The sequence below is a fragment of the Botryllus schlosseri genome, chromosome 3 (genome assembly GCF_051294905.1).
Source record: "Botryllus schlosseri isolate E-star chromosome 3, Bs_hap1, whole genome shotgun sequence".
NCBI lineage: Eukaryota > Metazoa > Chordata > Ascidiacea > Stolidobranchia > Styelidae > Botryllus > Botryllus schlosseri.
Window position 1 is genome coordinate 34939609 of NC_137238.1, and position 26000 is coordinate 34965608.

The following is a 26000-nucleotide window of genomic DNA, read 5'->3' on the forward strand; positions in this document are numbered from 1 at the left end:
AGATTGACCTACGAGCCATCAAAATGTAGCCGATATATAGACCAAGGTTGATTTCTTAAGCGTTTTGGCAGGGTTGTAATGACTCGAGTCACGATTTTTGACTTGACTCGAGTCATTTTCTCAAAGTACGGAAATGACTCGACTCGAGTCAATTTGTGTATTGACTTGACTTTGACTCGAATCATTGTGCATGACTCGAACCAAGTCATATGACTCGAGACTCATCCGGCCTAGACCGACATTTCATTGTAATTTCGAAGAATAGTAAATTAACCACACTATTGGGATTCCGTATACTGGTAATTGTACTTGAAAATGCGACCAGAAACTGCTAAAAGTGAGGAAAATTAGTATAGTATAAATGCGAACCATTCGATGTCACCAAACAGAGTTATAAAAAGTGGGTTTCGCAAGATTATAACTTGAAACCGAGCAGTCAACGCAATGACTTGGACTCTGGTCATAATACCATGACTAGGACTCGACCCTCTGCTCGCTGACTTGGACTCAGACTTGACTCGGTGGTGAATTTAAAATGACTCGACGTGATTCGAGTCAAAACTACAAAAGTGTGATTGACATGTGACTCGGAGCCCTACGACTTGGTTACAACCCTGGGTCTTGGTCTTGGGAGTGTCTGGGCCATTGATTGTAAAGGCGATATGTTCAATTGTTCATTCATATCAGCAGATTCTCCTTAGAATGATCTAGTTTTCCAAGTCGGCAAATTTTACCTGATTTTCCCACTTTTTCAGCATCACTGCCGTAACTGCGGCCAGATTTACTGCAACACGTGCAGCGACAATACGATGGCCCTTGCGTCATCAGCGAAACCGGTGCGTGTCTGCGACGTATGCCACACCACGCTGTTAGAAAGATATAACGCAGCTACACCGTGAGCTGTGCGCCCCTACGAAAAGCATAGTAAAATATAATATGTTTAATATGTCTAGCGACATTGGCGGTGACATTAACTTTGTGTCAGTGTAACAGGGCTGTAATGACTCGAGTCATGACTCAACTCGACTTGAGTCAATAATATAAAAGTAAATTTACTTGCGACTCTGAACCTTGGGACTTGGTTACAGCCCTGCAGAGTACTTTATTTTTTGTGGTATGTGAATGTGAGGTATAGGTGTAACAGATCGTAGCCTAGCTAATATTGGACTCTCTCGCGATTAGGGCTGGGCGCAACAATTTGGGTATTTTAAAAGATTCCTGGGTTCAAATTCGTTAGGGTTGTTCAAAAATTACATTTTCCTTCAAATTTTATTGGCTACTCGGTAAAATTGTTAGGTTGGCTAAAAACGCTGCACACCAAATTTGGATTAATTCCAACCAGTAGAACATATTAAATTTATTTTAGAAAAATATAAATTTCTGCTTGAATTCTACTGGATGGAACCCCATGAAATCTTTGAGCTGTCTACAAAACAGATGCACAGCAAATTTTGCTCAATTCCAACCAGTAGAAGCGACGTTGTTGATGTTCAAAATTTTGGATTTGAAATAATATTATTCAAGGTGGGTGGATCTATAATTACAATCAAAGAATTTCCTACCGTAAATACTATTATTTTCAAATCAAAAATTTGTACTGCGATAACTGAGCCTCTACTGGTTGGAAATGTGCCAAATTTGTTGTGCTTAGTTTTTAAGACATCTTGATAACCAGTGTCTAAACTTTGGAATCGACCCAACTTTATCGTGCAGCGTTTTTTTAAGCCAACATAACAATTTTATCCTATAACCGGTAAAACTTGAGGAAAAATGTTATTTTTGAACAACCCTAATGTCCGTATTGAAATAAACCCGGATATTTTCGCCCGACATTCGACAGGGGTAATCGTCAGCAACTAGTAGAGATTTCAAAGGAAGTTTGCATACCGACAATCGTATCACCAAAATGCCACATCATTTCTCCCAGCCTTACTCATGAGAGGGTACCAGTTGGATGTTAAGCGCTTTTCTACAGATCACAAATTCTTACAGATTACACTGTCTCTATATACGAACCTAAAATTATTCGCTGCGTCAAGGGAATAATTTGTTTTGTGCCTTATTTTGTAAGACGTGATTTTGAAACGGATAATTCTACATGTACTGATTGGTACAATCTTGGCATCTCAAACAGTCACAATGCGCTCTATTATGACTTGATTTGACTTGAGATTGCATGCATCTGTGTAATTTTCCTTGAATATTAGCTGTGCTGAAGTTATGTTCAAATCAATCAATTTCAAAATGGTCTCAAATATACTGACCGATTTCTGTTAACCGAACGTATTCCTGTTACCTTTCGAGTGCAAGTTTTCAAGTGCAATCTAAATCGTGTTATTTGTCCCGTTTTTTCATTGTCTTTTCTTGATATTTCATGCCCGTTTCCAATTCAACGTTGGAGCAATGAAACGAAATTATTCGACCACTGTGTGTTAGCTTGTGTTCACAGGAGAGCGTTTAGTTAGTCGGACAGACTCCCCTGTCAGGTTCAAGTCTGCGATCTCTGCATGGCGTATGATGGTTTGTCGACCACTTACTATAACGATATTCCCATCAAAATAGGTTTTCGGTTCCGTTTGGCTTATTAACAATTCCATTATTTCAAAACACGACGATGAATCTACTTGGAGTAGACTCCTTTGGCTTAGAACAGAGGTCTCAAACACGCGGCCCGCGGCGGCATTTGGGAATTTCAAGTATTGAACAATATATATATGTGCCGTATATCTTTTTTACATTTAAGAACTTAAAGTTCACGCTAAAACTACTATAAAAATCACTGAAATCTCAACAAACTTCACCATCACATCACTTTTAAAAGTTATCACGCGGTAGAAGATCAGCTATTACGTCACATTTCTAGTTCATGATGATAAAACATGACCTGTTGATGATTCGTTACTGAAAATTGTGATTTGGTTTGGTGCGGCCTTCTCGTCAAGTTACTCGATTTCGGATTAACTGGGGGATTAAATAAAAATGACCTGAGTTCAGACGTTAAAATCAGAGAAGGGCTAGCGACTCGGTACGGTGACTTGGTAATCCTACGGACGCAACAATCTATGGAACTGTCATGGGGAATAGTAATATATCAAAAAGTCTTAGCTTGCGTTTCGTAGGGTATATAGCTATCAAATCAGGCCTGTATGGCAACATTGGTATTCTGTGACTCCCGTGACGTATAGTTGGTTACATGCTGGATGTTGTCTGTTCTCTTTATCCATGTTATTATAATGTGGCGAGTAAGGTCGGAGTACGCTCTACAGCTGTAACACCAATGAATTCTTCGCCGATTGGACATTTATATTCCAGGGGTTCTTAAAGAGGGTTCGTAGACCCCATCAGGTTACGAAGCACCACATCGAGGTGCATTGTGCATCGAGATGTATTGTGGAACCAGGCCTATAGGCCGTGGAATATTCTCTTGGCCAATTTATTCAACTGGAAAATAGTCTTCGCGCTACGCGCGATTTTATGTGAATGGACTTTCTGATTTTAAAATAGCCTAGGTACCATCAGAAATTGAGTTGAAAATGGACAGAGGATAGGGGAGACCGGGGACAAATGTAACTAGGGGCAAATGTAACAATCGACCTCACCGCTAGTAGGATGGAGAAATCAGCTTGATATTTTAAGTGCGCATGCAGTAGTTATCTCTCATATTATACCTGCAGTTACGTCGAGCTACGATGCGAAACCCCGAAATAATTTGCAAAAAACGAAATTTTTGACCCTTGAGTAAAGTTTTTCTGGTCTGGAATTATTTGTCTAGACCAGGGGTTCTCAACTTCCCTTGTATAACGGGCCGCATTTTAACAGCAGAAGACGCTGCGGGCCGCAGAAAAATATTTACATGTATTTGTGGGCTAATGTTAAATTTAGGCTAATGTAGCCTATTTACCAGTCGTATACGGCCATGTAGTACGTTTTTATGCATTCTAAAGCATTATTGGACAGCGTTCGTAAGTTTGCAGCTGCTGCTTGTTGTAAGACTATGTATCTTCTTGCGGCGCAAGTAAATCACTTCATGGAGCGTCGGTCGGTATATTCAACTTCAAACCCTTCCACAAGAGAACCGAACTCTCTGTTTCAATGCGTGAGAGAGCAAGTATAAAATTACGGTAACTTTTGCGTTACGGAGGCCATTATCACATTGAACTCTGAGTGATATGTGAAGAAGTCTGGTGATCTGGGCCATTTCTGAGCAAACCAATCGGCCCTTTTTCTTTCCTTCCAAGCCTGGGGCCCTGCATCATTAATTTCAGTAGTCAGCTTTGTCAAGTTGATATTTTTACTGGTCCCCTCCCCACGTTTGCCCAGCCTGCATTTACTCTGCATATACGTCAACTCTGATAAAATTCAACCAGATAATTAGTTATGCAATATCGGTGGAATCGTCCGAGGCTGGGTTAAGTATAGTCTACGCGGCAACGTGTTTCAGAACATGCTATAAAATACCGACTGGCATTGATGTTTCTCGTCTGGTCACGATTGAATCAGACGACTGAATCTTCGCAATTCGTCGGGTGATGTTGTCCTTGCTACTAAGTTCCGGAAACAGCAGATATTCGCACAGAATGTTGAGGTTTTATTGAAATAACACCTTCTTTAGCAGATTTCTTGGGTTTAGCGATATTCCAATCAATTTTGAACGATGCGTCTGTAACGTCATCGGCAATCTCAACAACCGTTTGCAGTGAGTCTAACACTCTTTAAAAGTGTGGGCCTACTATACGTTGCGGAATTCTCTTGAACTAGAGTCCAGTCGAATACCGATTCAAATCAATACCAATCTTAAGTCGAGCATACATCAAGAAACGAGAACACATTAAAGCAGGGGTTCTCAAACTATTTTAGACACGCCCCCGTTTTTGATAGGTAAAATTTAGTGCCCCCTTATCGTCATATAACAAAATGCAACCAGAATTCTAGCAACACAAACGGCTAGTTCGATGGCAAGGAAGGTTATGGCTGTTGATGAGAGAATTCTCAAATATGAAATTCTGACTATACACCGAGAAATAACTAGGAAACGGAGATAAATTGCGCAGAGCGCAAATTTTTTTTGTTCAGTTGACCGCATCTTCGCCCCCCCCCTCAGATGCTTTCAGGCCCCCAAGGCAGCGCATCCTCCAGTTTGAGAACCACTGCTTTCAAGAATGAGTAATCAAATGAAATAGAGACGGTGCGATAAAAGAGCTAAGTATCTAAATTAATTTGTAAAAATACCGTGTCAGAAGTAATTGCGTTTATAATGAAAGATGTCGCGGGCCGCAAAATAATCGTCTGCGGGCCGCATGCGGCCCGCGGGCCGCGGGTTGAGAACCCCTGGTCTAGACGAATAGTACCTCAAGTAGTTACAACGTAATATGTGTAGCTGGAACAATGCTACTATAGTCTACCGTGGTGATGGAAAGAATAGGACTTGCATCGCCGGGAAGGTACCATACTGAGACGCTAATCATGGTCGAGCGTGTCAGGGGCAATCGTAACACTCTGTTACTTTTGCCCTGTTACAATATGTTATCAATTCTGAATGTCTTTGTTCATATGTTGGTATTACCATTCATCTACTGCATAATAATCTTGCAACAGCCAGAAGTTCAACAGAACAGATACTGCCTTGCAATACCAATTCTACCATGATCATCTGGCGAAACGGCCATACAATAGTGGTGATGTGAATCTGACGGTTCGGTTATTTTCGTGATTCAACCACCCTTTCTCATGTTGATCGACTTTTGGTGTGTCGAACTTCAATATTCATGGCTTAATTCTCGTCCTCTGACTATGATCATGGCCCACTTACATTTTGATTTTTGATGTGAACAATTTATGTTAATTTCTACAGCACAGATAAATGTCATTATAGCTTTGACGCCACACAATGTTGCGTCCTCTTTTTACTATAATATCATAGGCCCATTCAACCAAGATATGTTAGCCAGGTCGGTTTCGCACCTTCGCAGGTGACCGAATGACCAACCCATTATGCCCACTGAACAACAGAACCTTGGTAGAAGAGGCCGAATATGTGTAGGGAGATGATGGAATGAATGTGTCTCTTGTACACTTTAAGCTTGAACAAGTCACGAAGGGTGATATTGCATTCAAATGCGATGGGGCGTAGCCTGGAAGCGTGCAAACGTCTCTTCCTTTAGTTTCATGCAATATTACAATTTGTGCTTCCGTATTCGTTGTTCATTTAGTTTTTGTTTAGTTATAAATAACACTGTTACAATTGCCCCGCAAGGGTGGTACAATTGCCCCTGGGTACGGGGCGATTGTAACATTTGAGCAGCGATTTTTGCGACCCAACATTTCTATGATTGATTGTTGATTGAGTTCCAATTTAGTTTTCATATCAACTATCGAGTTGTTGGCTGCTTTATATAAAACTTTGGAAGTAAAATTTCCACGAGAAAAACACGTAATGTTGGAAAATACGAAAAGTGTTACAATTGTCCCCGGTCTCCCCTACGAGAAAATATTGGAAGCACGAGGGGTACAAGCGCTAAAAAGGTCAAGAAGCAATGCTATTACTATGGCTCGATAATGATTATATTTAAGTTGTTTTTGATATGTTCCAATAATAATCGAAGGCAAAATTTAACGCTGCTTTATTTTGACTTTGGCTATGACCGTAACAACAGCCTATACGCACGACTATATCAAAACCAGGATTAGGCTACACTGCTCAAATGCTCTGGTATCAGATCAATCTTTAGTAGATTTTAAAATAGTCTACATTAAATTGTGGCACTTCAGAGGTCCACTAGCTGCAATATTATAACCCGACACCGACAGTTTTACGATGTCATGATGCATCCTCTCGCATGATGTCTGTCTCTAACTCATGAGAAAAATTATGCCCGGCATAAAACAATTTTATTCAAATGTTTGAATGTGATTTTTTTTCCGTGTCAAGCGTGAATAGTACAATAGTAAATTACATTTCCACGATGTTTGTGGAATGACTATCTGCAAGGTCCTGTCAAATAAGGCCTACTTGGAAATAATACATTGAATATCCCTATTATTGATGCTGCGGCCCGCGGGGTCATCAAAAACTAGGAAATTGGCCCGCGTGCACATTTGAGTTTGAGACCTCTGGCTTAGAAGATGTAAGAGTTATGAACACTGAATATGACATAACATGAAATTGACAAACGATGGTAATGTAGTTTGGGTATGTCAGTAGGCGAAATAAACATACAATTTATTAGTATATTAATAATGAAACAAACCCGAATATTTGCGGCTGACACTCGTCAGGGGTAATCGTCAGCGACTAGTAGAGAATTGACAAGAACGTTATATCAATAATTCTATCACAAAATATGACACCGCCGGCATGGAATATCGAATTATCGTGGCGAAGAGAGCGATCAAAAGCTTATAATGTACCAAATGTGATGATTCAAGAACTCCTGTAGACACAGATTTGATTGGCGCATTTTGATAAAAGTCGACTCCAGGGCACCCAAATGAAAGCGTAAATAAACGGCCTCCCGTCAACATGAAATCTGTCGTCTCGATAATTCTTCGCGCATACAAGAGGGCTACGAAGGCCCGAATTTGTGTCATTTGCCTGTTCTACATAAAGCTAACGGATAAGGCCGATGTGCGGACGGATCTTTCGAGATTCAAGTCGGAAAGATAACCTTTTTAGTCAACCCATTAGCAATAAAATGCGACTTCATCTTTCGTATCATGTAAAAAGTGTCCTTTCTTTCGGATCTCAGAATATGGTAGCCCAACCACCCATAGAGAAAATATATATACAGACACAGACATATAATTCGGAAGGATGTGTCACTGTGGGCATTTCATGTTAATTTAGGGGGGTTTCAATAATTTAGGAGCTATATTTTTATTCGATAGATGGCGTATGCTTGACTTTTCTTGGAATGGTCTAGAGCAGTGTTTTGTTTGTTTTGGGGTATTCATGGTGCTTGTCGACTACTATGGTCATTTACACCAGGCCGATATTCTTCTTGTTTTTCCGTAACTGCCGACTTATAGCACGGCCCGGCTCCAGGCTTTTGTAAGACACCGCTGACGCGGATAAGGTGGCGAGGAGGAGCCTAGGTAAACCTCCAACACTTAGGTGTCAGAACTCGGAAGTCCACCTCGGTCGGACTCGAACCCTCACCCATTGGTGTTGCAGCCGCGGATTATACCACTGCGCTCTCTCGTCAACCAGTCTAGAGCAGTGGTTCCCAACGTGGGCGATTTGGTGGTCTAGGGGGGGGGGGCGAAAATGACGAAGGGGGCAAAATAGCGAAGGGGGCGATAGGGGGGCGATAACGCGGTAAAACGGCTATATTGGAGTCAAGTCGGAGAAATGACCTTCTTTTTTGAGTCAACCCACGGAGATTTAGTTGCAAAAGTGTAAAATTCGACAACGAGCCGAAAAGTTGACCTTTATTTTTTTAGTCAACCCGCCGGTGATTACAGTTTGTATACCGATTTTTCTGTTCACAAAACTTGAGGGGCGATGATCGGCGTAGAGCTTGAAAAGGGGGGAAAAGTAGAAAAAGGTTGGGAACCACGGGTCTAGAGAACTTGCTGGATATAGCTGTAATGTACTGTTTATCAATAAAAATCGGCCCACCGGACGCTCCCCACTAGTATACAGTATCTACCGATCTTGTTGGGTTAATATCTTATTCGTGCTACTGCTGCGTCGTATTATAATTTGGATATAAGGAAATTCGATCAATTGGGACTATTGCTACCGTACTTCAAGATCGTGCAGGGAAACTATAGGACTTTGTGGCGCTGGTATCCGGGATCTTGTAGGAATTTCAGCGACCGCAACAGTGTGCGCAGTCAAAAAAGTTTGAAAACCCCCGGCCTATAGGATTAAGCAACTCTCTACTGCAACCATTTTTCTATTTTCCGATTTTTCAGGATTCTGATTAAGTTTTTCCCGGGCTTTCTCGAGATTACGACTTGCTCTTTCGCGATCGCCTCTCCTACTCTCCTCGTCCTCGTAGTCCTCCGCCTTTTCAGTGGCTCGGATACTATTTTCGCAATATTCAATACCCTTCGCGTATTCGCCAGAATGGAGAAATGCTGTACCCAGATTATTGAGGAGCCAGCTGTAGCATTTGTATTTATGCGCGTTCTCTCCCAACCGCTCTGTAAGAAGAGCGAGCCCTTTCTGACAAGTTTCATGGGCGCTAAAAGTGTCATCGCTTTCTCCCTGTAAAGAAGCGATATTCGCAAGACACATGGCTTCGTTCACAGTTTTAACTATATAATCGGCACCGACAACGCTTTTAAACGTGCTGAGCAGAGCTAGCATGTGTCGCAATGCATATTGCAGTACGATTACCCAAAGTTTTGAATCTTCTTCGAGATGCTTTGTGACTCGACGGATCGCAATCACGTGCTCTGTGATGCGTCTTATTACGTCATTAGGCGTCCCGTTGCTCCGTAACTCTCCTGATATGCTGTACATGATGACAGCTGCTAATGGTTGTTCTCTCTCACCCAAAGACTTCGCCAGACATTCCACATCTTGGAGGGGAGAGCCGCGGCACAGTTTCCGCAATGTTTGCAGTTCCTCTAATCCATCCTCTTGTCCATGATTCAAAAACACCCCGCACTCAGCAAGTAGCAGAGAGGTATACAGATCGGCACTGCCTTTTAAATTCTTAAGCTCGAGAAGCAGTGTCCATTTTGATACGGATAATGGTGTCTTTCTCAATTCGGCTATAAAAGTAGGAATAGATAGGTTACCAAATTTTCAATACCCACCAAGGAGTCGCTTGAATTGCGTATTCGCAGCGAGATTTCAACTTACGACTTACTTTCTAGTCTCGATATATCCTTCTGCGAATCTGAAAATGTAATAAATATGCCAATACATGAGACATGAAGTCGAGAACGGAAATGAACTAATATGAATTAGTTCGTGTATGCCGGTGTGCCCCCCCCCACACACACACATAATTACTGTTTAAATCTTATTTGAAATCCTGACCTATGTCACGATAGGCACAAAAGCGATCCAAGTCGCATTGCTATCTGTATCTTCATGACTATGTGAAAGCTTCTTTGTCTTTAATGATGTTAGAAGCCGTGCTCGAGAGAGACTGAAATTGATGACGAAATACGAGTATGTCGTCAACAATCCAATGTAACTTAGTTTCATTCGCATATATGTTCGTACAAATGAGCATAGTCATCGCATTACCACGTCATTTTTTTTCTCAAAAAGCACATTTTTTGTAAGTGTGCTGCGAGCGTTTTATTATTATTCTAGTGTGCCACAGTGTTGGGATGACTCGAGTCATGACTTGATTCGAGTCCGACTCGAGTCACCTTTTTCTTATGACTTGACTTGACTCGAGTCACTTTGCTAAAATGACTTGACTTCACTTGACTCGGCGTATCAAAAATGGGGATTGACTCGTGACTCGGAGCAAAATTCACGAGTCAATTTCAAGTCATCAAGTAATCTGTGACGATAAATATCACTGTATCTTGTATATGTTCGGATTGGTCGCGAGACGCTGGTGCAACCCGTGAGAGCGACCAATCGCTCAATGTTCGTGCGTTTTACTCAACCTCCATTGTTCTCTCACAAATAAATTGACCGCAAACGAAGTGATCGAAGCTTACATCTTACGTTGTCGTAAACTAGTATAGTGAAGTAATATAACAAAACGTTTTTCTGTTCTCTGTTCTCACCTTAACCAAACCTCTTGTAGTATTGAAATTGATTTCGAATATAGTTTATATAGTCCTCAACCATTGGCGCAGGCTCGAATTATATCATATCAATTTGCAAATGGGTAATGCATTGCTTTTTATTAATTCGTTTCTCCATTCTCTATTTTGGCTGGTAACTATAAACTGGGGCTATGCCATTACTTACGTAGTTTAGCAGTTCTACGTATATGTGAACGAGACAGCGCCTTATTGCGTGTATATTTAACTCTATATTCGGGCATCGGTTCAAAATCAATGACTGCTCGCCAATCTGTAAACCAGACAGCTAGCAAAATGCAATGACGTAATCATACCTCATACTTCGAAAGGGCAGCTTGACTTGAATTGCGAGTTGACTCGTGACTTGACTTGACTTGACTCGACTTGACTCGAGTCACCTCCAAAAATCGAGTGACTTGACTTGACTCGAGTCACTTGCGAAAATCGATTGACTTGACTTGACTCGAGTCAAAATGTGAAATAACTCGAAATGACTCGTGACTCGTGACTTGATCCCAACACTGGTGTGCCACAAGCAAAATATTTGGGAACCACTGACCTGCCACCTCGAAAAAATGGCTATTTTAAGTGAATGTACCATCGATCAGAGTTAGGGGAATCAATCTTCCGATTATGTGTCCTCGTTTTTCAGATCCTTAAATATGGGCGGCAAAAATTTGTGTCGAGATAAATAAGGGGGTGATGAGTCGAAAAGGTTGGGACCACTGGTGAAGATATTGTCAGAGAGTTGAACCCAGGCTGATACAACACAAGAGTCGAAATATGGCGATTCGGTCATTTCGAGTTTCGTATCGGTAGTACGAACGGATTTTTGATATGACGCCCGGAAAAACCGCAGAACGATCCGGAATCAATATAGCCGATTTTTATAGGTTACGTTACACTATCGAGAATATATAACTATGATTATCTTGATGCCTTATTAGTGATTGTAGTAGCGAGAATTAGTTAATAAAAGCCTCGAAGCGAGCATATTCTTCCGTGCTTTCCTCGAAAGGTATGAGAAATCTAGGTTGATTGATTTTTATGCGTTGAGTTTTATGCGTTTTATGCGTTTCTGGTTTGTAGTTCCAATGCCCAGGTTAGGTTCTGGTAACACGTAACGCACGAACAGAAACATCACACTGTAATCACGCCTTACCTTGATGCATAGATGCAGTAACTGTACTGCGTATGTTGTAGATATTCGTAATAATCTTGTCTCCATGGACAACATCCCCTCCTGCTACATTGATATCGCATTTATTGAAGCTTTGCTCCACTCGCTCGCCTTCAGCTAATGTGGCAGCTGTAGCGTGTAATAGAATTCGAATAAATGTTAGCCATCAGATGAAATGATCGAATTGTAACATTATTACGGTCAATAACGAAATATTAAGGCTATACATAATTTTATTAGTGTACCGATCGCTCATCAGGCACCGTGACCTGTCGATGATGTGTGATTCTGGTTATTAGCTACTAATTAAGTGGCTTATCAATCCCAGTTTGAAGCGAAATTACAGACTCTCAATATTAATTCGGCTGTATCTTGACTTTCACGTGGTTATGACCTCTAGTGTAGGGTTGCCATACGTCCGGAATTTCCCGGACATGTCCGGAATTTCACCGAAAAATCTGCGTCCGGGAGGAATTTCTAAAATATGCCTAAATGTCCGGAATTTTGAAGGCTTGAAGCAGGCTCCAAAGTTTTTCGTAAATCATCATAAACAATGTTATTTTCAAGCAGATTTATGCTATTCAAAATTGTTCTTCGCGCCGCGCGCGAGTTAATGCACCGTATAATGATATAAGTATGGGCTTCAGGCACCACCCTCGCCAAAAAAATGCAATTGAAATACATATAAATAACCATCATTTACTGAAATAAGTCTGATTGTAATCGCAATTATAAGCTAACGGTATATTCCTAGAGTTGGTTAAAGCCGATTGGATGCTTCAATTAATCACAGACAGTGGTTCCAGATTTAGGGCTCGTCCGCCTTTATCTGGAGATCGCGATGATGTTGGACGTAATCATCTTCCTAGGCCGTGAGTAAGTTTGGGCAAGCTGAATTTTTTTAATAATCAGCTTCACAAGTTTTGAGCTTTGCCACGGAACATTTTCAAGTGGGAAACGAGGTCGCGAGCATAAAAGGTTGGAAATCACCGGATGTGCAACCTGCTGGTGCATTTTATAATAGCCTAATATATCGAAGAATCAATATTATTGACAGAATTCATACATAAAATTCAACAACCAAATGCATATAGTAAGTGCCCAACAAGTTAGATTGACTACCCTATGGTGGCCCAAGATCAGTGCTTTTTGGGCGGAAGGGGGGGGGGGGGGGGGTAATGTTGTTTCGGAGCTGATTAAAACACGTGAGCAGATAGCCGCACCGACCTCACTGTATAGCAGGGCTGTCAAACACATTCCTGACAGGCCAGACACGACCCGCCAGATGATTTCATCCGGTGCGTGGAGGAATCTATTGCAAACCCTAGCAAGTAGCAATCACCAGAGCTCACATTACAGATGGCTCAATTCATGACCTATGTTCGACTTCATTCCTGTATAGTGTATAACTGTATATAGTCGATGGGCAATGCTTTGCTAGTGTGACGTCATATTGACGGTCAATGTGTTACAACTCATTTTAAAATCCGCTAGTGGGCGCTAAAGAGTGTCCGGAATTTGCTTCACAAAAATATGGCAACCCTAGAGTAGTAATATCCCGTAGACCAGTGTTTCTCCGGTAGACCGGTGTCTATAGGTTATTCCTCTTAGTGCTATACAGCAACCTCCATGGAAAGCAGGGAAACACCATTTAATGATATGGAACCGTTTTTTTATGCAGTAGCGCGTCAATATGGGCCATGGCATTACTCACAGCACTCTTCGCGTGCCACAGTTTGCGAACCATTTCGGTAGATCAACCAAGGTGCGTAGCAAGAAGGATCTTGCTCAAGTCAAATCCTGTCTTGGCATTGGCTGACAAGGAAAACATAGATTACGCATACGCTATGAATTACGCATATGATACGAATCCACGGTGAACAAATAAACACTAAACAAAAAAGTCAACGCAATTCCGGTTCAGTTCTAGTTCTAGGGTTTTGAAAAGTGAGTAGTTCTCTTTATATAGTTGTGGATTTTGAAAAGTGATTAGTTCTAGTTGGAGTTCCAGTTGCGGATTTTGGAAATTGGGTAGTTCTAGTTCTAGTTCTATAGTTCTAGTTGTGAGTTCTGGAAATTGAGTAGTTCTAGTTTTAGTTCTAGTTGCGTCCTTTGAAAACCCAGTAGTTTGCACAAGTCTGGACTCAATCTGTGTCTAAAACAGCTAGCAAAATGCAATGGCTTTAAACTACGCCCCCCCCCTTGAAAATTCATCTTGGCTCGACTCGATTCATCTCCAAAACGCGAGTGACTTGACTTGACTCGAATGAAAATGTGCAATGTCACTCGAGATGACTTATGACTCGAAGATAGTGACTTAATGCCGACACCAACACCCTATACAGTCTGAGACGCAGGGAAACCATTTCAGCAGAACTATCCCCAGATATCTAGACATATTAAATTGTCCAACGGTGGCATGCCTCCCTTTGAGTGTGATAACTAGGGCCATTTTTTTACATTTAAAAAAAGTCAAAATTTTGTCAAAATTGTAGCGTTAGGTCTAAAAATGTCAAAGTTTTTTTACAGAAGTCAAAATTTTTTTTGCAACTTGCAGTTCAATTGCATCATAGATTTTGCACTGTTGGTGATCTAATCATTTGACATTTTACAGCTTGTAGCCTACTTTATATGCCTACCGTTGTAGACGGCCCATCGTCTGCTCATTATGAAGCATAAACATTCAAATGAAACAAATAGGTTGACATGGTGTTATGCTCAACGTACCGCAATATCCTAACTGAAGCAAGACTGCGTGAGCATTGCATGGTTCTTATATCATGAAGCGCATGATGAAAAATTGTGATGTAGACACCATTGTCACAATGAAGCAACACAGTGTGTCAGCCTAAAACTGCGGCTGTTGAACGTTCTTTGTCTATTATTGGCAAGCTACTTAGTAAGTACAGACGCTTTCTACCCGAGAATGTAGGAAAGTATCTTTCGTTGTACTACAACAAATTATAATTATTTATTACATAATACGTGATGTAACTACTGGAATTCTTCATAGGGCCAGATTTCGTAAAAATAAATTGTTTTCATGGAAAAATTTGTCAGTTTTTGAGTCAGAAAAATATTTCCAGGCCTACTACTTCGTAAGGACAGACAGTTCCAACCAGAAATGAAGATAAGTAGTACAATTCTAACATTATGTGGGAAAACACCTAATTTGCTTACGTTAGGTCGAAATTCGGTCAAAATTAAATATTTTAAGGTCAAAAAATGTCAAAATTTTGATTCTTTTAGGTAAAAAACAAATCGTCATAGTGATCACATAAATACATACGGCATAAAGATGGGCATTGCGCATGAATCGATATAGCAAGCAGGGCTTTGGAGCCGGCGCCGGAGCCCGGAGCCGGAGCCCCGGAGCCGTGCATCTTTACCGGAGCTGGAGCCGGAGCCGGAGCTCTACATAAAATTGAGCCGGAGCCAGAGCCGGAGCTGGAGCCAGTTATTTGAGGGGTAGCTCCGGCTCCGACGTATTTCATAAGATGCTATTATATATGCAACAACCATATCACATAATTCAACAGCAGGCCTTCGCGAATTTAAGAATCTTTTCCTCTTTGGCACTACCTTTTCCGACTAACCATGTTCCTGGGGATTTAACAGCAGAGCAGTCGTATGTTCAATGTTCAATTTTCTTACATTAGTGCTGAACCTCGGTATGTGAAATATGCCTGTGAATATTGGGGGTATTCGGTATACCCGCAATTTCATCATCAGCATAACCTAGGCTTACCATACGTCCTCTTTTAAGAGGATTTGTCCTCTTTTTTGACTTTTTTGAAAGTGTCCTCGGAGGACGCCCTTTTGTCCTCTTTTTTGAGATTTTGTCCTCTTTTTTAGGATTTAGAGCAGATTTAGAGCAAATTGCGAGTGATATGCCATATATTAGCACAGACGTGAAGCTCCGACGGGTGAAAAACGGTGAATTTATCTCTGAGCGAAAAGATGTCCTTTTTTTTTTTTTTAGGCATCCATCTGGCGATGTGGAGTAAAAAACGTTATTTTGAAATCTGAGCGGAAAAGATGACCTTTTTTTTTTTTTTTTTTTTTTTAGTCATCCACCTAGCAATGTGGGGAGCAAAACGGAATTTTGAGTTCTGAGCGGAAGAGATGACCTTTTATTTTTTTTTTTTTTTTAGTTAACCAGTCACAAAGTGGGAAAAATTAACCGGTTTTTGAGAATTCTACTCCGGTTTTGAAAGTTGGAAATTTATGAAAAAGTGTCCTCTTTTTAGATTTCCAAAATATGGTAAGCCTAGCATAACCTTGTTGGCCGATTGTACGGTTCGAAAATAATGATCACTATCTATTACGCGAAATGAGAGGATGAAAACGTGATTTAGTTGCACATGTCGATATGACGAGCACGCCCCGAGAAATTCCATCTCATCGTTGCTATGAATCGGATGAGCAAATATTGGTTCTTTCGTGATAGTTATTCAATCGGCCGCGAAATTGGACAGTGTTATTGAGTATGCAATTATGCATGATAATTGGAATTCATTACTGCGTATTATCGTCATTCACTCCAGTAAGGATTTTCGATCGTAAATAGGGGATGGCAGAAGAGTAGCCCAAAACCCCATGGTATTTTATGTTGGAAACAAATTACTGATTTGATAAGCGATTTCCAATTTGTAATCATCTGTTTCGTATACTTGTAAATATGCAATGTGCATACTGCATAGTTTAATTCGTTATGGTCATGGCTCAATGTGCATGGCACAGTGTTTAATTCGATTATTCGATTCGTTTCAACGGGAAAATATTATATTCCGATCCGATAAACTTGATCGACGCTGGATGGACTGGTAACGAGTGCACCAATATTGAACGTCAAACTATTGGCCATTTGGTACAAATCGAATTTCTATTGATCACGTCGTTACATCCGCCCGTATTGCTCTTACTACAGTTACAGTTGAATAATAATCGCACATTTAAAGATTAAATTGAACTGTATGGCTGTTAACGAGTACAGTGCCAGTGTTAAAACGCCGCATCAGAATTTGAATGCTGTACACAGCAATGGCACGGAGTATAGTGCGTTCTAGTGCAACTATGATGTTATCGACAATCGACAAGTACTCATTATGTAGTCACAAGCTGGCACGGCGGCACCTATGTCTTCGTTGCTGCATCCGATGTTACTGACGGCTGACAGACGCTAGATTACTATAGATAACTAACCCACGGGTAAATTAGTAATCTATATAGACCAGAGGTGGCCAACCTTCCGGCTAAAGGGCCACATGAAATTGACGAACGAGTGCGTTGCCCACTATAGCCGCGCCAGGCGCGTAAAATTTTCAAAGGGAATATTATTATTACTTGTGTATATTGCGGGTCGACTGTATACCACCCGCTGGGCTCAGTTTGCAAGGACAGGACTATTCGGCATCTGGACATATCGATATCGAAGATTTCCGCTGACATACGACAATCATTTTGTGCCTACATTTCATCGTCGACGATCTTTCTGCGAGCGCAAACGCGAATATACTTTCTCTCGTAATTACTAATATAGTTTGACTCAATCGGCTAAGTCAAGCGTTTTTTCATTTTCAGGTGGGGGCAGGCTACAGAGAAAGAAATCGCGAGACAATTAAACACGCGAAGCGTGAAGAAAAATTTTACTACTTTTTTAGTTTATTGTAATGTACGACGATTTACTAAAATGTGACTGCTGCACCCTGGATCTGCCAATGCATCGGAACTGACATTTTAGTCATCAACATCGCAAGTGTCGCGGCCATACTAATTATATTTTTGGTTGGCCTTGCAAGTTCACAATCTGAGCAATTCAATTTCGGTAATATAACAGAATTTCGATAATATAATGGTAAATTAGCTCGCGGGCTACTCAAAACCTTCTCGCGGGCCACATATGACCCGCAGGCTGCGGAATGCCCACCCCTGATATAGACAGACACCTTCGATAGCTTTCAGAGCCGGAGCCGGAGCCGGAGCTAATGTATGAGAGAAGAAAGCTCCGGAGCCGGAGCTGGAGCAATGCAAATTTACGGCTGCTCCAAAGCCCTGATAGCAAGGCATGCGTCGGCATGATATAGGAGGTACTGACGAAGTCGATATGTCAGAAATGGGGCGATGCGTATTAATCTCAAACGCAAGCTTGTTCATTAAATGCGGTGTGCATAAATTGTAGCTCTTTAAAATACTTAAATCAATTAGAAACACCTTAATATTTCGATATAAGAAAGAAATGTCGTAATGCGGTAATCCCAAACGCATGCTATAGTTTATGAAATGTAGTTGGTATCAATTGTACACTCTTTTAAATATGTTCATCAATTAGATGCACCACAATATCTCGATATAAGACAATAGATCACATTTATGTGTTGTCTCACCAGAATTTCCTTTCATCGACATCGTAAGACCAGGCGTGTTCTTCCATTCGCAGTATACCGCCGTTATTATGGTTCAATACTTGACGCACCACCATACATTAACACGAAAAGATGCATGCTTTCATTCTGAATACCTGACCGTCACCTGATCTACACAAGCATCATTCACCTAACAGGCAACGAGAAAGTGAGTGAGACATTGACATCCCTTATTGCAGCCTATTAGGTTTCGAGTGCTGCTACGCCTGAATCGAATTTCCGGGCGAAGCGCATTTACTAACAACGCAGCATAACTTTTGATGACATTCAGAAATTCGCTACTTTACTGATGTGTTTGGAATATTAAGCTGTGGCATTCATAGTATCTCGACAGCAACTGTAGTTTGGCTGTATAGCTGGTTAGACCATTTATCTATTATTATATGGACATATATCTTCTATGTCAGGTTCATTTGATCGCATACCTCATGCCATGCGCCCTGGTCAATTGTAGCCTATGTGTGAATGCAGAAACTAGTGATTCTCAAACTTTTCGACCCCGCAGCACCCTATATCATCGGGACAAATAGCTCACGGCAACCCATAGCATGCTCTTCGAGTATCCTGAGTAGCGAGTAGCGTAGTGGTACTGCGAACCGTTGTAACACAAATGGGTCGCCGGTTCGAATCCAGAATAGTTTCCTATGTGTAGGCACTGGCGTAGCAGCATGTGCTGCCGCCCCTGGCTCTCGATTAAAATGCCGCCCCCCCCTAAGTAGACCGTAGCAAATTTCGACATAGATTCCTGTTCAAGCAATCTTGTCAATAAAAATAATTACAAATAATACGCCGCGTTTCAGCGTCACCGTCTCAACGTTAATGTAAGGCCAAAAATAATAAAGACAAGAAATAGCGAACGAATGTATTGTGTACATAGGGAAGGCGAGTGGCGCAGTGTGTAAATCAACTGCGCTGCGGCACCAATGGTGATTAGTCCGAACCCTTGTTCAGGCTAGTTTCTATGTGTCGGAGGTTCATCTGGGCTCTTCATCGCTGATCCCGCTGTACTAACAGTGTCTTGAAAAGACCCAGAAACACAGTAATAACCACGCTGCACAAAGTCGGCATGCGAGACCAGAAGTTGAATGCATGTGAGAGTGAAATGAAGAGTGAATAGTGAAATGAAAGTGAACGATCGCGAAGCGCTTGAAGAAAGACGCAAATATCAACGATACTTAAAAAGACAATGACACTGAACTGTATAATTTCCATGTCGTGATGCACAAGGCCTAACAAGCGTCATTGAAGTCCCTTGAATTCATAATAATAATAATATTGTGCAAATAGAAAATCAATAGCCGCCTTAAAACATAACATTTCGGGCTTTCGCCGAAACAAAGTCAGCGATAATATCCTCAAATTCGAGTTTTTGAACGTAGTCTCTTTCTACAGACAGATTGGATAGAGCTGATAGGCGATCATCATTCATGGCAGAACGTAAATACGACCTAATCAGTTTGAGCTTTGAGAAGCTCGCAATTGAAACACCAATGGTCAGATAAAGTTAAAGACACGAGCATAAATACGGTGTCGAATCATGTAGCTTTGCATTAACTAACCACTGTAAAACATCAAACGCTGTTGCACTATACGATCAACGTGGTTTCACTGCTCCGCACCAGCGTCTTAAATCTGTCAATTTCCGCAGCTAACTCCAAAAAGTCCACCTCGTCGTCATGAGTGCTTTTAAAAGCGCTGGTGAATAAATTGGGACTTCGCTTTGCAGCACCGCCTGTGGATTAAAAATCCAAACATATATCATTTAAGTGGTGTATGCCGGTAAACCTAGTTTCAGCTTCAAGTTTAAATCTGCTTCTGTATTTCTGCTTGTCTTGCTTTCTTCTTCTTTCTAAAGAAAGCTCCGCCCTCTTGACACGTTTTATTTTCGAGTCTTAATTAACACTTGTATAAATTTAGGCACAATCTGTCAATCTGAAAATTATTACCAACTTAAGCACTTCCTAGCACTATGGTTTACCTTCACAGCTATCTCGGTCTGCTGTACCAAATCGTAACCCAGAGTATAGATCACTAACCTACGAATAGATGCGCAACTTAGTTCTCACACTTGAATACGCAGACAAGCCTCCTGCTGAGCCAGCTAAAAGCAGCATAATTGGTCTTGGTTAATGGTCATCCTATAGTTGGCAAGGCCCTCCGAGCGCTCAAATTTAACAATACTGATCTTAATCGAAAGCTATTGGTGCCATGATTCCGGAAATACAATTTAAATGCTAGTCTGAAAATCGACGTAGTTCCGAATAATCGCTCGATGTAATTTCGATTATCATGGACAATTGGTCATTGTGTTCCGATTGTTAGGAACAACCGGCCATGACGGCTATTTCGGAGTGGTTCCATTGCCATGTTAACTTATTTATTCGTGTTTTTGGAATCAGCGCAACACTATAGCTTTCGATTGAGACCAGTTTGATTAAATTTAACTCGCGGGACGCCAGCTATAGGACTACCAATTACGCTGCTTTTAGCCGGCTGGTGCAGCCTCATTTTGCCGCCCCCTTCGAGCCTGCCGCCCCTGGCGCAGAGCCAGAACCGCCAGGTGGCTGCTACGCCACTGTGTGTAGGAAGTTTATCCAGGCTCCTTCTTGAACTCCGATCCGCATAGCGGTGTCTAGAGCGAAAGTGGGCCGTGCTATAAGTTGGCATCTCAGGAACCATAATATGCAATATCCGCCTGGTGTAAAATGTGTTGCGAAGCTTTAATTGCTTATGACCTGTGAACTCTCATTTCGTATTTCTGTTCCTCTCATTTGGTGATTGGGTCAATGATTATTTGATTGTTGGGTTAAGACGTAGTGTATAAATGCGTTTGTGTGTTAGCTAGTGCTTGCTGTTAATTTGCCTGTGTTGTCTATGCTGGATGCTACTAGCTGCTGTAAGAACAGATTATCTGCTTCTGTAAAATAAATTTAATTCGATTGAAGATATATCTCAAGCCTCGACGGATCAGGTCAAGATAGATCGTTCATCAAAGGTTATGCGCCCTTGTTAATCTCGTGTCTACAGCCACAATGTCAGCAATTTCAAGCCCAGATAAACTGAAATGCGTTAAAAACAGTAATTGGACGTCGTGGAAAGTCCAAGTGAAAGGCCTCCTCATGGCGAATGAGTTGTGGAATAGTGTTATGGGCAATGACACCGCAGAAGGAGCTGCCTCTAGAAAAATGAAAGCCGCTGGAATTCTACTCTGTAACTTGAGTGGATCGGTGTTACCAACGATACCTGAAGATCACCATGATGATCCCAAGGAAATTTGGAATGACTTGAAAGCGAAGTTTGAACCACAGAATGCTACGCTTTATCTCACATTGAAGATGGAGATAGATACGTTACCGACATTCACGGAAAAGAACGTCCTTGAGAAAATTGAGGAATGTCAAATGCTATTTCAAAGGATGGCGAGCTTGGGTCGTGCCGTTGCCGAGACCGACCAAGTTTTCGAAGTGATCAAGCACTTGCCTCCTAGTCTTGATGTAACTCGAAGCTATATTCTGAATGAGATACAGAACAAGCCGAGATTTTCGTTAAATGATTTGTTACTGCGCGTACAAACTGATCTATCGATTCGACCGAAAGAGTCTGTACAGGCGTACCACGCAAGAAACAATGCGAGACGAAAGAGCGGAAAACCGAAATTTAATGGAAATTGTGATCATTGCGGAAAGTATGGTCATAAGATGTCAGACTGTTGGAATCGTCCTGAAAATAATGAAGAACGTGAAGAAAAACGCGTGTCTTGTGAACGTGGAAAAGGAAGTGAATTCAGGAAACACCGAGAAAGTAGACAACGTCAAAGTGCTAACTATGTCGACGACGAAAACGGCAATAGTCGCGCACGAGCATCTCGTACTAAGAAATCATCGAAGCATGCGATGTTATATTCATCTGACGTCGTACCTTCCAAGAATCTTGGATCGAAGAATTACATGCCACGTGTTGAATCAATCTCTAGAGTCAAAAGACATTACTTGCTTCACACGTCAGCATTTTTGTCTCGAAATCGACAATATGTGATATGTGATAGTGGTGCAACTAGTCACATGAGTTGCAGGAGAGAATTGTTTATCGACAGGAAGCATTGCCACGAAGAAATTGAATTAGGCGATGGAAACCTGATTTACTCTGAAGGAATCGGAACTCTTCGAATAATTATCTTCCGAGATGGCGAAGAATATGGCATTGCAGATTTGCAGAATGCTCTTTATGTGCCGGACCTATCGACAACGTTATTCTCGATTCGAGCTGCTGTTGCCAGGCATCAGTATGAAGTTACTTTCAACTCGAAGAAGCTTCGAATTTTGGATCGATACAAGGGTCATATTGTTGCAACTGGATCGCTGAAAAATGGTCTCTACATGTTAGATTATCGACCTTGTAACAAAGAAGAAATGAAGATACCGTTGAAAACCAATGAGAACAGCGGAATTCAGGATCTTTCTGATGATGATCATGACGAATTGAATCGTGATATCAATTGTTTTCGTACTGGTGCAACTCGTACAGACACTGAAGAATCTGACACCGATGATGCAGAGCTAGATCGAAAAGACTCTCAAATCATGCGCTGTGCAGAAGGAGTTTCATCCGGACATCCTGTTAATGGTGATGAACAAAACGAAAAGTGCTTTGGTGGTACCGCATCAGCTGATGTATGGCATCAACGTTTTGGACACATTGGCGAGGAAAATCTTCGTAAAATGGTTGCGAAGAATATGGTTAACGACTTGAAGTTGAACGAGTCGAAGAACATGAAGTTTTGTGAACCGTGTGCTTTGGGGAAATCCACGAAGTTAGCATTCCCGAAACGATCTGAACGCCGTGCAACGAGGACGTTGGAATTGATTCATTCGGATGTTTGTGGACCCATTTCACCAGAGTCACAAGGTGGTTCAAGATACTTTCTAACGTTTACTGACGATTACAGTCGCATGTCGTGGGTGATACCTCTGAAACGGAAGTCCGATGTGTTCGCTGAACTGAAATTCTTCGTTTCAAACCAAGAAAAATTTCGCCGTCAGTCAGTTGGATGTATACGCACGGACAATGGCGGAGAATACGTGAGCAACGAATGCGAATCGTGGTTGAAAGAAAAAGGCATCCGACATGAGAAGTCTGTACGGTCATGTCCTTCGCAAAATGGAGTTGCAGAACGCTTGAACCGAGTTCTCTGTGAGAGAGCTTCTGCGATGCTTCACGGTGCAAAATTACCTGGTTTCTTATGGGCGGAAGCAATATTGACAGCCGCTTATCTGAAGAACAGAAGTCCAACCGTTGCTCTCAACAACAAAACTCCATTTGAAGCTTATCATGGGACTAAGCCGAATGTAAGACACTTGAGAATATTTGGGTGTAAAGCCTATGCCTTCATAGAGAAAAGTGAAAGGAAGAAAAAGCTTGATCCGAAAGCTGAAGTGTGCAATTTAATCGGTTATGATTTATTATCCAAAGGTTACCGTCTGTGGTCCGAAGACAGGAAAGAAGTTCTGATTTGGCGACACGTGAAATTTGATGAATCCCGAATTGGCCAGGAAGGAGAATCGACTGAAGTTCAGCCTGAGTGTCCTACATCGTCATTCATCTATCCTTCATTGAACAGCGACGAACAGCAATCAGCGGTTAACCGATTGGTAGAAACGCCGACGAATGAACAAGTGGAAGGAGTGCGTCTTTCATCGCGAAGGAATGCAGGGAATCCTCCACCAAGACTTGCTTACAATGAGAATTTCGAGCAAATTGAAGACACGGAAGTGTTGACTTATGCGATACCCGCAACAGTTCATCAGTTGAATGAACCGAAAAACTTGAAAGAAGCCTTCCAGTCAGAGCACTCTGATATGTGGAAAGAAGCTGCAAATGAAGAAATCAAATCGATGGAAGATTTAAAAGTATGGGATCTAGTTAATCCTCCACCCGATGCGAAGATATTGGGGAATAAATGGGTTCTCAAGTATAAATACGACGAAAATGGAAACGTCACGCGTGCCAAAGCAAGACTTGTAGCACTTGGAAATACCCAGAGATACGGAAAAGACTACGAACAAACCTTTTCGCCTGTCGTTCATGCAAGTTCATTTCGAGCGTATGTTGCATTGGCAGTCGAAGAAAATATGGAAATTCATCAGATGGACGTCAAAACCGCTTTTCTACATGGTAGATTGGACGAGATCATCTATATGAAACAGCCCGAAGGCTTTGTACAGAAAGGACAAGCGGATAAGGTGTGTCTCTTGAGAAAGTCCATATATGGTTTGAAGCAATTACCGCGATGCTGGAATCAAGCTCTACACGAGGAATTGATTAAGGTGGGCTTTAAACAAACGAAATCTGATCCTTGTATTTACAGTGGCGTTTACGACGGAGTCGTACAATTAGCAGTTTACGTTGACGATATACTCTTAGCGGGGAAAACGAAGAAGGTAATAGAGAAGACGAAGTCTACTTTGCAAAAGATATTTAATGTCAAAGATATGGGTATGTTACACCATTTTCTTGGTATGCGTGTCAAGCAGACAGATGATTGTATTTGGATCGGACAAGATTGTTATGCAAAAAGTGTGCTGGAACGATTCGGAATGTCCGAGAGTAAGCCTGTGTCTACTCCAATGGATTCGGGAGCAGTGCTGGAGAAAGCGAAACCGACAGACAAAAGGTTTGATTCGTCGACATATCAAGCTGCTGTTGGGAGCCTACTTTATCTGGCGATGTATACTCGACCCGACATTGCGTTCGCAGTTGCTAAACTAGCACAATACAACAGTGATCCAACCGTATATCATTGGCAAATGATTAAACATTTATTGCGTTACATTCGAGGAACTATTGATTACGGTATAACTTATAAGAGTGGTGTCAACACTGTTACAGTTTTTGCAGACGCTGATTTCGGTGGTGACCGTGATGACAGGAAATCGACCTCGGGGTACATTATCTTGATGGGAAGTGCTCCAATTTGTTGGAGATCAAAGAAACAATCAGTAACGGCGCAGTCCACAGCTGAAGCAGAATTTATCGCACTGAATCTCGCCGCTCGTGAGACCGCATGGCTTCGTCAGTTATTTGAGGAGATGGGAAAAAGCGTCAAAGTGCCGATCACCATCTTTGAAGACAACCAAAGCGCGATCGCGATGTGCCGAAACCCGGTTAACCACCAAGCAACGAAACATATAGCCGTGAAATTTGGATATATCCGAGACGAGCTCGATGCGAACAGGATTGACATCGAGTACGTCCCGACTGAGAAGCAGCTTGCCGACATATTTACAAAGCCGCTACGTCGACAGTCTTTCTGCAATTTGAGGGAGCAAATTGGAATTTCTCGTATTCCTGAATGAGAGATGCTGCATGTCATAAGAGAAGGAGTGTTGCGAAGCTTTAATTGCTTATGACCTGTGAACTCTCATTTCGTATTTCTGTTCCTCTCATTTGGTGATTGGGTCAATGATTATTTGATTGTTGGGTTAAGACGTAGTGTATAAATGCGTTTGTGTGTTAGCTAGTGCTTGCTGTTAATTTGCCTGTGTTGTCTATGCTGGATGCTACTAGCTGCTGTAAGAACAGATTATCTGCTTCTGTAAAATAAATTTAATTCGATTGAAGATATATCTCAAGCCTCGACGGATCAGGTCAAGATAGATCGTTCATCAAAATGA

At 41.6% G+C, this 26000-nt stretch overlaps 2 protein-coding genes across 6 annotated transcripts in view; one reads left to right on the forward strand and one right to left on the reverse strand.

Moving 5' to 3' along the window:
* Positions 1-26000, forward strand: part of LOC145435131 (RUN and FYVE domain-containing protein 2-like) — an 89112-nt gene that overhangs the window by 26844 nt on the left and 36268 nt on the right. For 2 of the 4 annotated variants that reach the window (XM_080312405.1, XM_080312403.1), the window contains one exon: positions 756-2422. The exons of the other annotated variants lie outside the window; for them this stretch is intronic. In XM_080312405.1, the coding sequence (XP_080168531.1) occupies positions 756-899 (144 nt within the window). In that variant the 3' untranslated portion in view covers positions 900-2422. Of the gene's footprint in view, positions 1-755; positions 2423-26000 lie in introns of those variants that run through there. 4 annotated transcript variants of the gene reach the window in all.
* Positions 6867-18507, reverse strand: LOC145435150 (uncharacterized). 2 transcript variants are annotated; one of them, XM_080312447.1, is made up of 4 exons: positions 18292-18507; positions 11888-12034; positions 9822-9851; positions 6867-9723 (listed from the first exon to the last, which is right to left on the reverse strand). In XM_080312447.1, exons 1-4 carry the CDS (start codon positions 18311-18313, stop codon positions 8861-8863), a joined length of 1062 nt encoding a protein of 353 aa, XP_080168573.1. In that variant the 5' UTR covers positions 18314-18507; the 3' UTR covers positions 6867-8860. The 2 variants fall into 2 exon arrangements, with proteins under 2 accessions (XP_080168573.1, XP_080168574.1); XM_080312448.1 differs by lacking the exon at positions 9822-9851.